General features: G+C 44.6%; 2 protein-coding genes across 3 annotated transcripts; one reads left to right on the forward strand and one right to left on the reverse strand.

Moving 5' to 3' along the window:
- Positions 1–3071: 3071 nt before the first annotated feature.
- On the forward strand, positions 3072–8665 carry LOC4341457 (DEAD-box ATP-dependent RNA helicase 52A-like). Of its 2 annotated transcripts, none has more exons than XM_015786500.3 (6): positions 3072–3722; positions 5530–5613; positions 5919–6161; positions 6518–6685; positions 6784–6897; positions 7542–8534. In XM_015786500.3, exons 1-6 carry the CDS (start codon positions 3174–3176, stop codon positions 8184–8186), a joined length of 1803 nt encoding a protein of 600 aa, XP_015641986.1. In that variant the 5' UTR covers positions 3072–3173; the 3' UTR covers positions 8187–8534. The 2 variants fall into 2 exon arrangements, with proteins under 2 accessions (XP_015641986.1, NP_001408572.1); NM_001421643.1 differs by having other exon boundaries at positions 3082–3722; positions 6778–6897; positions 7542–8665.
- A 1234-nt stretch (positions 8666–9899) lies between these two features.
- LOC4341458 (putative receptor protein kinase ZmPK1) lies at positions 9900–12622 on the reverse strand. The gene has a single exon (NM_001421642.1). The coding sequence runs from the start codon at positions 12557–12559 to the stop codon at positions 10118–10120; it is 2442 nt and encodes an 813-aa protein (NP_001408571.1). The 5' UTR covers positions 12560–12622; the 3' UTR covers positions 9900–10117.
- Positions 12623–14065: the final 1443 nt, after the last annotated feature.

A 14065-nucleotide genomic window follows, 5' to 3' on the forward strand; every position in this document is an offset into this window, starting at 1 on the left:
GTCGGCTACGATGAGTTTTAGGGTTTCGGCCTAGTTCCCAAGTCGCGCCTGTGATGAATGGTCCAAGTCTTGGCTTCCGCTTTCCCTTTTGTAATGCAGTTGTGAGCTCGGGATCTGTCCGCAGCCCAATATGACTGTACTCCTACTCTGTAATAAAGAGACATCTGTTGCTGTGATATTCTGTCTTCCTGTGATACCAGCACTGTTTCCTGGGACTGGTATCGATTGATAGGTTAATTTGGAGCGTCACGGGCTAGTTCCGTTCGGGGCTAGTTCGGGGCGTGACAGATTAGCTATAAGGTTGGCTACAACTTTCTTCTTCTCTCTATGTCTCACCTATGCATTTAATGTATTTACCTAGGAGCTTGTGTTAAGCTAGCTCTTGCATGAGAGCCAACATCCTTGATTTTTTGTTATCTCTCTCCTCCACCTAAGTTTATAGTAGGCTTATAGCTCATATACTTGTTCTTAGAGAAAGTACAATAGGAGAATTAAGCCGGCTATAATATGTCCATCATGGCAAAAAAGCTGAGCTGGCGGAAGGAAACAAGAACAGAGAACTTAACAAGGCGACTATATTAGCGCCGGTTGCACGCAGCCTCCAAGACTAGGTGAATTTACTGCAATTGGCCATACCCTTGCTTGCGCATAGTGATTGGTTAGTAGCTGTTCAGGATAAATAGCGATTGGACAACAAACGGTCTGTGTATGCAGCTTTTGGCCTGCCCAAGGAAGAAAAAGCAAGCTACATCTATATGCTATATAGCCTACTAAATGACATGGCAAATTTTATAGCCAGCAACGGGCGGTATTAGAGCAAGGTTAATAGTATAGCCAACTACTAACTCCAATTCATCTATAGCCAATCTAATAGCCAATTCATACAATAATTGCTTACTATACCATTAGCATATTGTCCCACTGTCATACACACATTGCGTCTTGAAGCCTGTGCTACAGCTGACTACAAATCTGTAGCTCGCTGCTCTTCTCTCTTATTTTTTATCTTATTATAGAATATATTTGTAGCTGTCTAATAGTCTGCTATTGTACATGCTCTTATTGATCCTGCTCTTAGGAACTCAGCCAAGCTACGAAAGTTCCGAGCAAATTCGGCCTTCCAAGCTAGGAAACGCTTGCAGCGACCATATTGCCCGGAATAGGTTGTTGTAGAAGGGGGTGAGCGTCTCGCTCTCACACGGAGACACGGTCCTCACCAAGCTCGACACGTCTACCGATGCTTAGCACGATTCGGGCACAGCACAAACACAGCGATCGACTCCGCGAGTAATAATTGCACTGTTCCCCTAAATAAAGCCTGCCCGACCATCGCAACTACGCATCGGAAGCCGAAGAGGCGGGGGCTGATGAAGGAACGCGCCGGATCGCCTACGATCGACCTTCGTGCGGAATAGCAGCGAAATAACGGTGCATCTGGTCTCTCATGGATCATGTTCAAATAGATCGGTCAATTAAGATGGCGAGATTATTTTTTTCTCCAACATACTCTCTCCTTCCAAAAGTCTATATTATTTGGTTCTTTTAAAAGTCTAAGTGTGCTATTTATAATCACTGTGCCATATTAAATTTTTGATCGGAACAAAGAAGTAATTTAATTTTAGTACTTATTGGTTATATGTTTATTGGTTTTATCACATGATAAATGAATTCACTACATATTAGTTTTGGTGAAAAAGAAATAAGACTCAGACTTTTTGAAGGAGTGAGTAGTTCTAGTGTTAGTTTTATTCATTTAAAAAAGAAAGTTCATGCGTTTAAAGGATGTGAGTGACATCCCATGGCTACCGTTTGAAGTACTTACTATTTTTTTCTTGCATACTCCCTCCGTCCATAAAAATGTGATGACATCCCATGCCCATCATATTTTTTTTTTGTTGTTCCTTTTTACAATCTTCAATACTCCCGTCGTCATCAATATTATTTAGAGAAACATTGATCCGACGAAAAATACTAGAGTGACATTAAAATTTATGCTTGCTACTTGTGGAGCTATGGAGTTCTCACGAGACGACTTTACTTGGAACTCGGAAGGTGCATCTAGTGTGTCTGTGTACAATATTGTTTTCCTACTTTGATTCATCAACACACAAATTTCCTTATTCAACCTCCTATGATGATTATATCTATATGTAGTTGGACTATCGGGCAACGTTATGACTGTTGTGAATTGTGTAACTCATAAAGCGTGCTTTCTCTAAGGCAGTTGATAGCCGTAGCACAACTGCAACTATCATTTCCAAATAGCACTTATTACCAATTGCTGAGCGCCAAATTATTTAGTTGGTTCCGACTTTAGTATTACACAATGTGTATAACATTAGTTCGATCTTTGATCTCTCTTTGGTACTTCGTATCACTCAGCACTACTCATAGCATATGTTTTTTTCTCATCCATATTTTTAACCTAAGATAAGTGAGTAAAAGAAAAATAACCCCTTCACTAGAATTTCTTTAAAAGCTTCAAATTACTCGAAATTTCAAAGTTCATGACTGTACAACCAAAAAGATTCGAAGTTCGCTGCACTGTACAGCTGTACTGCAGCAGTAGCTGGTAAAAACCGTGAAAGCCTGAAAGGTGGAGGAGAAAACCAACCTCGCAAACACCGATACCCACATGCCAGTTCGCAACCCCCGGGATTCTTTGGCCCCACATGTCAGTCTCAGAATTGGCGGGTACGAAACAGTCGGGTACGCGTAGCCGCGTAGAGATCCCCCTCTCCGGTGTCAGAAAGAAAAGCAGAGGTGGGCCCATTCCCCTTCCCCGCGCGGGAAACCCCGGCACCGCCTCCGCGGAGCCATCATGCCCTTCCATTCCCAATCCGACGGCCGCAAATACCCCCCTCGCCCATACAACGGGTAACACCTACCGAATCCCCAGTTCCTCGTTGGGAGCGCGTCTGAGCCGTTCGAATCTCTGAGACGCGCGATTGGACGGTCAGATCGTGCCCTCGCTCGTGGACCCGGTGCAGCGAGGTTCCCAATCACGCTACCTCCACTCACAGAGCCAACGAGAGCTCGCCTACATAAACACGGCGACCCACCACCCCTTCGCCTTCCCCCTCCTCGGTGATCTCTCTCCCCTTCCCAAAAGAAGTCGAGAGGGTTTTCGTGGTGGTGGTGGTGGTAGGGTTAGGGGTAGGAGGGGTCTCCACATGGCGGCGGCGGCGGCGGTGGCGAAGTCGGTGGAGGCCGGCGGCGAACCGGGCGGTGGTGGTGGTGGTGCGTGGTCCACCGTCTCCCGCTCCGGCCGCTCCTCCTACTCCGCCGGTGGTGGCGTCGGCGGCGGGAAGGTGGGGGAGCTCGCGGAGGGGTTGGCGGGGGTGGAGATCGGCGGGGAACGGAGGCTGGACAAGTACGACATCCCCGTGGAGGTGAGCGGCGAGGACGTGCCCCCGCCCGCGGACGGGTTCGAGGCGGCCGGGCTGGTGGAGGCCGTGCTCCGGAACGTGGCGAGGTGCGGGTACGAGAGCCCCACGCCCGTGCAGCGCTACTCGATGCCGATCGCGCTCGCCGGCAGGGACCTGATGGCGTGCGCGCAGACGGGGTCCGGGAAGACGGCCGCGTTCTGCCTCCCCGTCGTGAGCGGCCTCGTCGCGGCGGGAGGGAGCGGAATCGGCCACCGGGAGAGGTCGTCGTTCAACCGCGCCGCCGCGAAGCCCCGCGCGCTCGTGCTAGCGCCCACGAGGGAGCTCGCCGCGCAGGTGACGAGCTCGATTTCCTCGCTCTCTTCATTTCGATTTTGCGCGATCCGACATTGCCCTGAGTGTTGTCTCAACAAGCCGCCGCTGCGAAGTTGGGGCGCGCGGTCGCGCCATGTGGGACGCGCGTCTGTCTCGTCCCTGTTCCGGTGCGCGCGTTCGCGTTCGTGTTCGCGTTTGAGTAGAATATGCATCACCATGTCGATGTTGGCACCTGTTCGCTCCTGTGTTGTCTTGTCTGTGGTTGCCGCTCGGTTTGTGTCGGCGTCGCGTCGCGTGAGATTATGCAGGCGCGGGGCGAGCGCATATGTCAGGCAAGTGGCTCTGTTTGGTTCATGTCTCGCCGTGGGCGTCCCGTGGAAGCTCAAGCTCTGGAACCATGCCCTTACGTGTAGCGGCCTGCGCGGGTGCGCCCAGCTCGGCGTTGCATGCTTTGCGAGTTGGCGCCCTCGTTTACAGGGTGTTTGGCCTCTATTCCTTATTGCTCAAACTGTATCGCGACCGATGTCCTGTAGACTATGTTGACTCTGTTGCTTATGACTTTCACTGTGCATGCTCGATTTGTTCAATTGCTTTTATTTCACAAATATGTTCTGAATCCTGATCTTCCTAATATTGTATTGTTAACACCGCATTACTATACTAATGTGCATTTTTTTCCTGATTGTAGAGTAGCAAGTTGTCTGTTAGGTCAAATTTAAGATCTCCAATTGCCAATTTCAGTATTCTTTGAGTGCGGTTACAGTCATTTGATAATGTGATTTTCATTGACACTGTTAACCAAAATTTCTCTTTGTTCTGCTATGAAGAACTTGATAATGTAAGTACCTTTTTAGTTTTGTTGGAATTTTAGGATGCATTTTGTGCTGGTAGCTAGTTTTGGAAATTATTTTCATTGTTTTGTGCATTGTGTTTTACCTTTTCTGATTTTGTGAGTTGGTGAGTTGGTAATATGCGGATGAGAAGTATATATGCGATGCATCTTGGTGGTACTTGGTAGAATCACTATCCATTTAATGCAAATATTTGAGTTTCCAATCCTGTAAACTAAGGGGCTGTTTGGGATGGGAGGAACTTATTTTAGTCTCTCTCACAAAAGCATAAGTCCCTATGGGAGGGACTAAAATTCTTGTGAGAGGGACTAAAATAAGTCCCTCCCATCCAAACACCACCTAAGTACTCATTCCTCGATCACTTTCTGGGCCTGTTTCATTGTGAATCAATTTGTGAGTGTAACAAATATTCTTTTGCACTTCTCTGATTTTCACATATGACTTCTGCTTGCACTATTTCAGCCAGATTCTGAGGGATTGCTGCTATTTGATTATGCTGATCATTTTTTCTTTATGGTTTCTACGTGCTGAATTTCTTTAGATTATGCACCTATTTATCTGAGCTAGTTCTGTTCCCTCAGTTGATCCTGTATGCATTTGTTGTTTCAGCTAGTGTTATTTGGTGCATTAGTATGCATATTTTAATGCATGGTACTGTGCATAGACACTAGAATAAGGAGCTATTCTGCAACAGCATTAGTTCATGTGTGGAATTTAATATGGCGTAGGATAACTACTTAAGTAATTTCATTGGTCACTCTTTTGGAAAATGTTACGTGAGCGCAATTTAACTCATTTTTGGCTTATTGCATGGATATGTCCTAAAAATGTGATTGGCAGTCTGCTGTTTGATGTATATGTTTTCCTTTACTTGTATGTTTTCTTTTGATTTTATCCTTGGAAGGCATGTTTATTCTGATTCATGTATACTTTTGTTTCCTGTGGTTAACTTGTCTGCTTGTATCTTGATATTTTAGATTAATGAGGAGGCCAAGAAGTTCTCTTTCCAAACTGGACTTAGAGTTGTGGTGGCCTATGGAGGAACTCCAATGTATAACCAGGTGATTGATTCTTTCACCCTTTGTTTGTTTCTTTGGGAATGCTGCCTTTTGTTTCGTTTCCTATTTGTGAAGCATATTTAACCGTCTCTAATCTGCTGAATTAAGTTTCATGCATGAATATAAATATATTGGGGGAATTTAATTTGCAAAATTGTGCATGCCACCTTGCTTCAAATACTTCATGCAACGCTGAAAAGTATAGATATAACTTTGATGGATGTTTCTTTTGTGTTTATATACCTTCTCTTTTTGCTCTATCGTTGTGCAATTTCCATCTTACTGTTTTTTATGCTTTCTGTTTTTAGCTCCGTGATCTAGAGAGGGGCGCTGATATTCTTGTTGCTACACCCGGTCGCCTTGTGGACATGGTTGAAAGATCAAAAGTCTCCCTTGAGGCAATCAAGTACCTGGTAATGGATGAAGCCGACAGGATGCTGGATATGGGCTTTGAGCCTCAGATAAGGAAGATTGTTGAAAGAATGAACATGCCAAGGAAGTCTGTGAGACAAACTATGCTTTTCAGTGCAACCTTCCCACCAGAGATTCAGGTAAATGAAAATTTTATTTACTAAGGGAGTTTCATGCAAAGTAGGAATGTAGGATCAAGGGTGGAGTGTCTGCACTGCTTTGTTTTTGTAGGATCAAATCAACTTTTAAGCTTTAAGCGACTTTGCTGCACACAAAAAAAAAACAGATAGAGCTTAGGTTTTGTACTTCACAAATCTTGACATTCTTTATTTTGTGTTGAAATGTTCTATATCTCTGCAATAAATCAATATATGTTTTTCTAGAGAGCTATATACGATCAGTATATCTGAGTTTAGTTTAACTAATGCATTTGACTTTTATCTGCTGTGATACATTTGACTTGTATTCAACTTTCTGAATTTGATCTTGTTTTCAGAGACTGGCTTCGGACTTTTTGTCGAACTACATATTTATCACTGTTGGGAGGGTGGGTTCAAGTACTGACCTAATTATGCAGAAGGTTGAACTCCTCTCTGACGGGGAGAAACGAGGCTACCTGCTTGATCTTTTACAGAGGCAATCTGTCGGTGTGGCTAACAGTAAGGTATGTTAGTTTACTATTGGTGCCCATTGCTTGAAGGTTTACTATTTATTGCTTGAGAACGTCCTTCTGATGTTAGCATGCATGTTCTGTAGCTGCAGCAACCTCTGACATTGGTGTTTGTGGAGACAAAACGAGAGGCCGACTCTCTGAGGTACTGGCTATACAGCAAAGGTTTCCCTGCAACAGCGATCCATGGTGACAGAACACAGCAGGTAAATGCATTTGCCTGGAGTCCTTGGTAACCACCTAACTGTTTCTCTAGCAACACTGCAACAGTATAAGCACGCTAACACTGCAATTATCAAGCAATATTGCACAATTCTAGTTTGGAGTGTCTGCTGTGCTGGCTTTATCTCTGTGGCCTTGACATTTTAGCTAGCAATTTCTACTGGACCACCTGTTTTGAGTTTTAAAGAGTTTTAGCTAGCAATTTCTACTGGACTACCTGTTTTGAGTTTTAAACACTCAGAGCTTTAGATAAGGTCTGATTTTTCGTTAACAGCCTGATTGAGGCATTTCTCCCTGCTTTCATGCATGAACATGACCTCCCACTCTTTGCTAGGTTATTATTTGCCTTATTAATAGCTGAAGGTTCTGAATGGAATATCTCTGCTAATGCTTCAGCTACTTTTTCATATAACTATATTGTTATCTTACTTTGGCTCGATGAACAAATTACAGTTTGCATTTCTATATAGTATGACATTTATCTGTCGTCAGAAAAACAGAGTTGACTTTTTATCACTGCTGCAGATGCTACTTCAGAATTCCTTTCCCAGATTTCTACTAAGATCATATCTGTACTCTTCACCATTTATTTTACCACAACATTCATTTGTTCATGCACCATTTGTAGGAAAGGGAGAGCGCACTGAGATCCTTTAAGACTGGCCTCACTCCTATAATGGTTGCCACTGATGTAGCCTCACGGGGCCTGGATGTCCCAAATGTTGCTCATGTGATCAACTACGATCTTCCCAAGAGCATAGAGGACTACGTCCACAGGATTGGAAGAACTGGCAGAGCTGGGAAGGCTGGGTCAGCCACGGCCTTCTTCACTGAGTCTGACCACTCGCTGGCGAAGGGCTTACTGGAGCTGATGACCGAGGCGAAACAGGATGTTCCTGACTGGCTCGTACAGTATGCAGAGAGGCCGTACTATGGAGGTTCAAGCTACGGTGGAAGAAACCGGAGGTCTGGTGGCGGGGGCAACAGGTTTGCCGGCAGAGATTTCCGCCAGGGCAGTGGCGGCGGCTACTCAGGTGGTGGTGGTGGCGGCGGCTACTCAGGTGGTGGTGGTGGCGGCGGCTACTCAGGTGGTGGTGGTGGCTACTCAGGTGGTGGCCGTGGTGGTGGCTACTCACGCGGTGGCCGTGGTGGCTACTCAGGCGGAGGCGGTGGCGGTGGTGGAGACCCCTACCGAGCAAGTGCTCCACCCCCGCGGTACTACCCTTCGTACCCGATGGGCACGGCCGACATCAACGCCTCTGGCTGGGACTAAGCTGGAGCTCTCGGCGTCGTCCTCACTTCTCAGTGCACATACCGTATATACTACCATGCCTAAAATTACTTAGTAGGGGAACCAAAATGGCGGTGGGCACGCCTGGTCTCTGCTGCTCTTTTACCTTGTTGATCGCCTTGTCTCGTCTGATATACCTATACAACGGTGGTGCACAGAGGTATGTGGCTCTGTTGGGAAGTTGGGGTTTTGGCCAGAATGGTGGTGGTGACATTGTGGTGATCAGGCTTCACTTGTTGCTTAAAACTTGTTACTATGTTATTGTAAGTGGCAGCTGATCGACACTGCTATATTTACCAGTGTTTAAGGAAGAACTTTATATTCCTTATTGATGCTGGATGTTTTTCTTCCTTGTGCGAGTCTTCGGATGGCTCAGGGTGGGATGGAATTTTGTAAAATGCCTTGATTCAAACTTTTGGCATCCCTAACACTCCTACATAATATATCCAATAGTAACTTGCAAGAAAATATAATGATATTAAATTGTGATTTTACTCCTACTTTGAACTGCAATTGTGATTTTGCCCTCGTATTAAAGTATTTGTGATTTTGCCCTCGTTTTTGAAACAAAGCTCAGAGTTACCTCTGTTATGTTAAATGACTTAATGGTGTTAACTATGAGACAAAAAGACATGTATATGCTTACATATTTGGCCCCTTTGTTTTACAGCAGTTGCATATATTTTTACTTATTTCTGTTTATGAACATGAATCAAAAGCGTCCACATCTTTCTCTAGGCATAAATGGGCAGCAACACTAGAGAACACTGTGGAGATGTAATCCTACGCACAGACGAACCAAACCGAATCAAAATCGAGACAATGATAATATAATTAACCAGCACCCGGCGAGATGCAGAGGCCTTGCTCGCGGCCCTGTTCCCGGCATGCTCGCACACGGCCGCTCTCACACTCGCGCGCCCTGCCCGCGCAGGCTGCTCACTGCCTGCCTGATTTGCCTCGCTTGCTCTCCCCGCCATTCGTGACGCGCCTGCTCGTCGCCACCCCCCCCTAACAGCCCAAGAGAAGTCCACCAAAGGAACGGCCCATAAACTATTTGGCCCAGCTTCGTGTCGCCGTCGACTTCCTCGCCCAACGCGGCAACGCCAGCGGAGGAGTCCCAGCGCCGTCGGCTGATCGGTTTCCCCGCAGGAGGCGCCGCGCCACCCCGCCCCGCCCCGCCCCGCCGCCCATGGCTCCAACGCGCGGCGCGCTTGGTCCAACCCCTACGCTTCCTCGCCGCAGCCCCCAGGTATGGCTGCCCTATCCCTTGAACTAGCAGCGGTGGGTGTCGGTTTCTACTCTCGTATAATGGAGGAGTGCCTGTGTGTTGTCCTCGAGATCCGAATCGATGCCCTAGTGCTTTTGCTAGGCTGGTAGCAGCTGTTCATCTCCTCTGGAATCTCCGTGCAATACGGATGACGGATGCCAATCTAAACCCATGTATTGCTGGCTGCGGCTTGCGCAGTTGCGCTGAAGTTGTGCTATATCTCTGACAGCGTTTCTGTTGAACTTTGCACCTGAAAACATTAAGACTTAAGAGTATGAAGGCAAGAGTTGCATAGGCAAAGAAACCATACCATTCTCTATTTGTGAATACCAGTGCAGTAATTTCACAAGCCACTTGTTTTTTTTAAGAAGAAAAACAACTCTACAGGACCAGCACATCTATGGACAAATTACGCATCTTCGATTGATGCTAGAGCACATATTACCTCATATAATTTTAGTTTCTTACAGTACAAGTTACAAATATGCTCCCTCCAGTCAATATTACTTGCCATTTCCGACAAGCAAATTGCACTGAGCGCAGGTCAATTCAGCTGTCCCAAAAGACATGTATTTCCGTCTGGAGGGAGTATTACATTGATGTGCCAAATGGTTCTACATTTTGATGCAGGACAGGTAAGTTGCTATGTAATGATATTTTCTTCATCAACTGATAGAAGCATCTGCGCTACATTCTCCATGGTGGGTCTTTTGCTTCTATCTTCTTCTATGCATGAAACAGCCAACTTGATCATTGTTCTTGCTTGCAAGTAGTTGAACTGGCCATTCAATCTCGAGTCAATGAAGTTAGTGATCCATGACCGTTCGCTATCCTCCTGCAACTTCACATTCTCTGCCAGCATCCTAACATCCCGCCGAAGGACCTTTTCAACCTCATCATCTTCATCCTCAGTTTTTGCCCATTCTGAAACACGACTTCCCTTCAATAATTCTAGAAGGACCACTCCGAAGCTGTAGACATCAACCTTTGCTGTTATTGGGAGACTAGAAACCCACTCAGGAGCTATATAACCTCTAGTTCCATGGATACGTGATACATTTTTATTGGATCCCCCTCTGTTCAGGAGTTTTGCAAGGCCAAAGTCGGTGATCTTTGGCTCCAAGTTATCATCCAACAGTATGTTCTCGGGCTTCACGTCGCAATGGATAACCCACTCTAAGCATTCGTGATGAAGATATGCTAAACCTTTGGCCACCCCAAGAGCAATCTTAAATCTTTGCTTCCATTCAAGTAAGGTCTGGGAGGCCTCACTTCCAAATAACTTCTTGTCCAACGAACCATTCTCCACATATTCGGAAACCAACATCCTGTGTGGACCATCAGAACAGTATCCCCATACCCTCACTAGGTTCATATGGTAAATTTTACTGATCACACTCAACTCATGCTGGAATTCTTCTTCACATTGGCTTATGTCTGCCAACTTTTTCACGGCTACTGCCCTCTCGTCTTTCAAGATTCCCTTGTACACTACACCAGATGCTCCCCTGCCAAGCTCTTCCTTAAATTTTCTAGTAGCTCTCTGCAACTCCTTGTAAGTGTATCTGCGGAAATGGCTTGTTATCATTTCATAGCCGGATTCAGCTGGCCATACTCCTGTTAATTGCCTGCCCTCCATTCTCAAAATAAACCACCATCCTAATGCAATCAAAATTACCTCGATGAGAAATATTGCTGATAAGAATCCGTAGAAGTAGAAAAATCTTGATTCACTTTGACCACTTCTTGAGATATCTGAGAAATTTGCAATGGAATATTGGTTCTCTGCGCTACAATTAGGGCCATATTGACGACCAGAAGGCTGTGAGCGGGGAATGGAGGACTCGCGGACTTTTAAAGCCTCAGGAAGCTTGAGATAGGTTGAACCAGGCAATGATTGGCTTGTTACACCACCAACAAGTGAAGATTTTGGATAGCAGTTACCATTTCCTTGCCAGTATGAGAAACCCTTGCAGCTGCAATCACTCATGCATATGTTCTTGCAAGTACTAAGCGAAACCTGCTGATGTGTACTTTGATCATACCCTAAGAATTCAGTAGTGGGTAGCTTCACAAATCTTATCTTCTGCTTTCTGTCACAGCTGATTGTAAACTTTGGCTTGCATCCTTTACTCAAGTCACTTGGGTCATTGATCTCGTGTCCAGGGGCACATACACATGCAGGCTTAGGTGTATACACGCATATTCCGTTCATGCCGCACAAACCACGTACAAAGCAGAGGTTAGTAAATGCCATCCATGTGACTAGCCAAGTTCCGTCTGTCTTGTTGAGACTGTATAACCTAAGATTACCATCATAATCTAGTGTTAATCTCCTCATAATCCCAGGACCCCAATCAGCAGCCATAAAGCTTGCATTATCACTCCCAAGGAAATGCCCCGAGCTATCAAGAACTCCAAATGTTGTGGTATTAAATGATATTCTTTTCTTTGCCCACATGTTTATGAATGGATTTGGCCAATAGATAAAAGAGATATCCTTCTCGTCATCAAACAATGTAAGCAAATGTTGATCATCAAAATGAAAGCTGTAGTGGCCAGGAACAAGTAATCTATTACTACTAGTACTAGATACCAGTTTTATAGTACCATTAATAATCTGATTGGGTAGCAAAGTATCAGTTGGAGAAGCAAAGCTTTGCCATAGAATTGTATCACCTTGGCCTTTCACGATGAGGTTTCCTCTCTCCAATAACCGAGCCTCTTGGACATTTGAAGAGCTCACATTGTTTGTCCACACAATCTGACCACCGTAGTCTTGTAAAACCATATTTCCGTCGATGTTTAACTTGATCTTGGATCCCCAGGTGTACACAGGACGACCAAGATTTGCACTCCACACAACTGTCTTTTCAGCTGAGTTGGAGAACCAAACTGCGAAGATGGAGGAATTGGGGGAGATGTTGTAGAACCCGCAGGCGAAAGTACCATCTGGTGAGTAGAGCACATCAGAACTGCGCTCTACTGAGAGAGAGGAACCAGGTGAGAGGAAATCACGAGCTGATATCTGCAAAAGAAGATGGATCAAAGTGAGGAGAAACATGAAAGCAGAGTGTGCATCCATGGTTGCCTCCCCTTTCTGAGTTGATCTTTGAAATGATCAGAAATGCATGTTATTGTAGGATCCAACTAGCAACATAGACTCCCTAGGACTATAGGAGGGGAGATGCACCAATACTTATCTTTATTGGCTTCTTCTTCTCATCCTTTCCTTTTTCTTTCTGTCTTTAATTGAGACGGCCCCACCTTCTAGTCAGTCAACGATTCAATGAACAGTGCATTGACTGGTGTCTTTCAATGTTAGGTAAAGCCTCTTGTTTCAGTGATTCAGTCTTTCAGCTAGCTGCTGTATACCACTACTCGTCAAGCAAAGCTGCAGACAGGTCGTTCTAACGACTTGTGGTTCGCCATCCATGCAGGAGAAGAGAAGAAAAGTCATTTACTTCAATTGCCTCTTGACAACGGTATACCACTCAACTTCCTGTACAATTTGTCGGCTACAGTTCAAGAAGGATTGGTAGACGTTGCCGCTTCTCATTGTTGGCTTGTTGCACATGGGCATCCTCGGTAAATTTCAAACCTTGAAAATTCAGCACAACAGTAACAGTTGATGGCCATTCATGAAAATGACAGTAACAGTTGATATGCACTCATATGTGGATGTGTCAGTGTCAATGGCCATAAGGAAATGCGCAGTGAGTTATGGACTTCACATAGTATTAATCTGGCCAGTCATCGGATGTGATTTCTGAAATAGTAATGTTAATATGTTTTTTTTTCATGGAGAAGTGCAAATGTTCTTGTCCAAGCATTTTCTGCACCTTGAATATTAGAGAATCTTTCATCTAGTCCCGTTATTTGCTTATTTACGTACAAAAACAAACTAAGAACAACTTTGTGTATAATTTCGTGATGATCATCCTTTTTTATGCGAATGTTTCACCGTGCAGAAGGTGAGAAGGAAATACTTAATGAGTTGGAGACTTCACATAAGCAATAACGTCAATAGCTTTGTGATGGAGAAGTGTATACTGTAAACCCTCTTGTCCAAGCATTTTCTATACCGTGAATAATCCTCCTCTAATCCCATTATTTGCTTATTTATGTGCATAGAAAGATGCACACAAATTAAGAACCTTATGTGTTCACTTAATTGTCTGGTTATGCTTGATTGCCTGACATAATCAGCGCAAAATTGTGGATCAATAGCACCTCTTTGTAATCCTTTCTTTTTTAAAATATATTTTAACTGTGGGGCTTCCCCTGCAGTATTTCCCCTAAAAAAATCAATACTCCATCAAAAGAGAGAAATACTTTTATCACGGGGTTCTGCTATAAGATTCAGTTGTATAACGTATGTACAACTAAAGACATGCAACCATATATCAATCAAAGGACAATATGTTCATATGCATTGCAGCCATTTACAACTATTGATCAAATTTAGTCGTACGTGACGTGAGTCGGATAGTTGGGATGCATAGCATTTCTAGAGAAAAAAAACTCATCTTGCACGTAACAAAATAAGAAGTGTATATATATGCATGCAATCAATAAGTATTAAGATGAC

The sequence above is a fragment of the Oryza sativa genome, chromosome 6 (assembly GCF_034140825.1).
Source record: "Oryza sativa Japonica Group chromosome 6, ASM3414082v1".
NCBI classification, from domain to species: domain Eukaryota; kingdom Viridiplantae; phylum Streptophyta; class Magnoliopsida; order Poales; family Poaceae; genus Oryza; species Oryza sativa.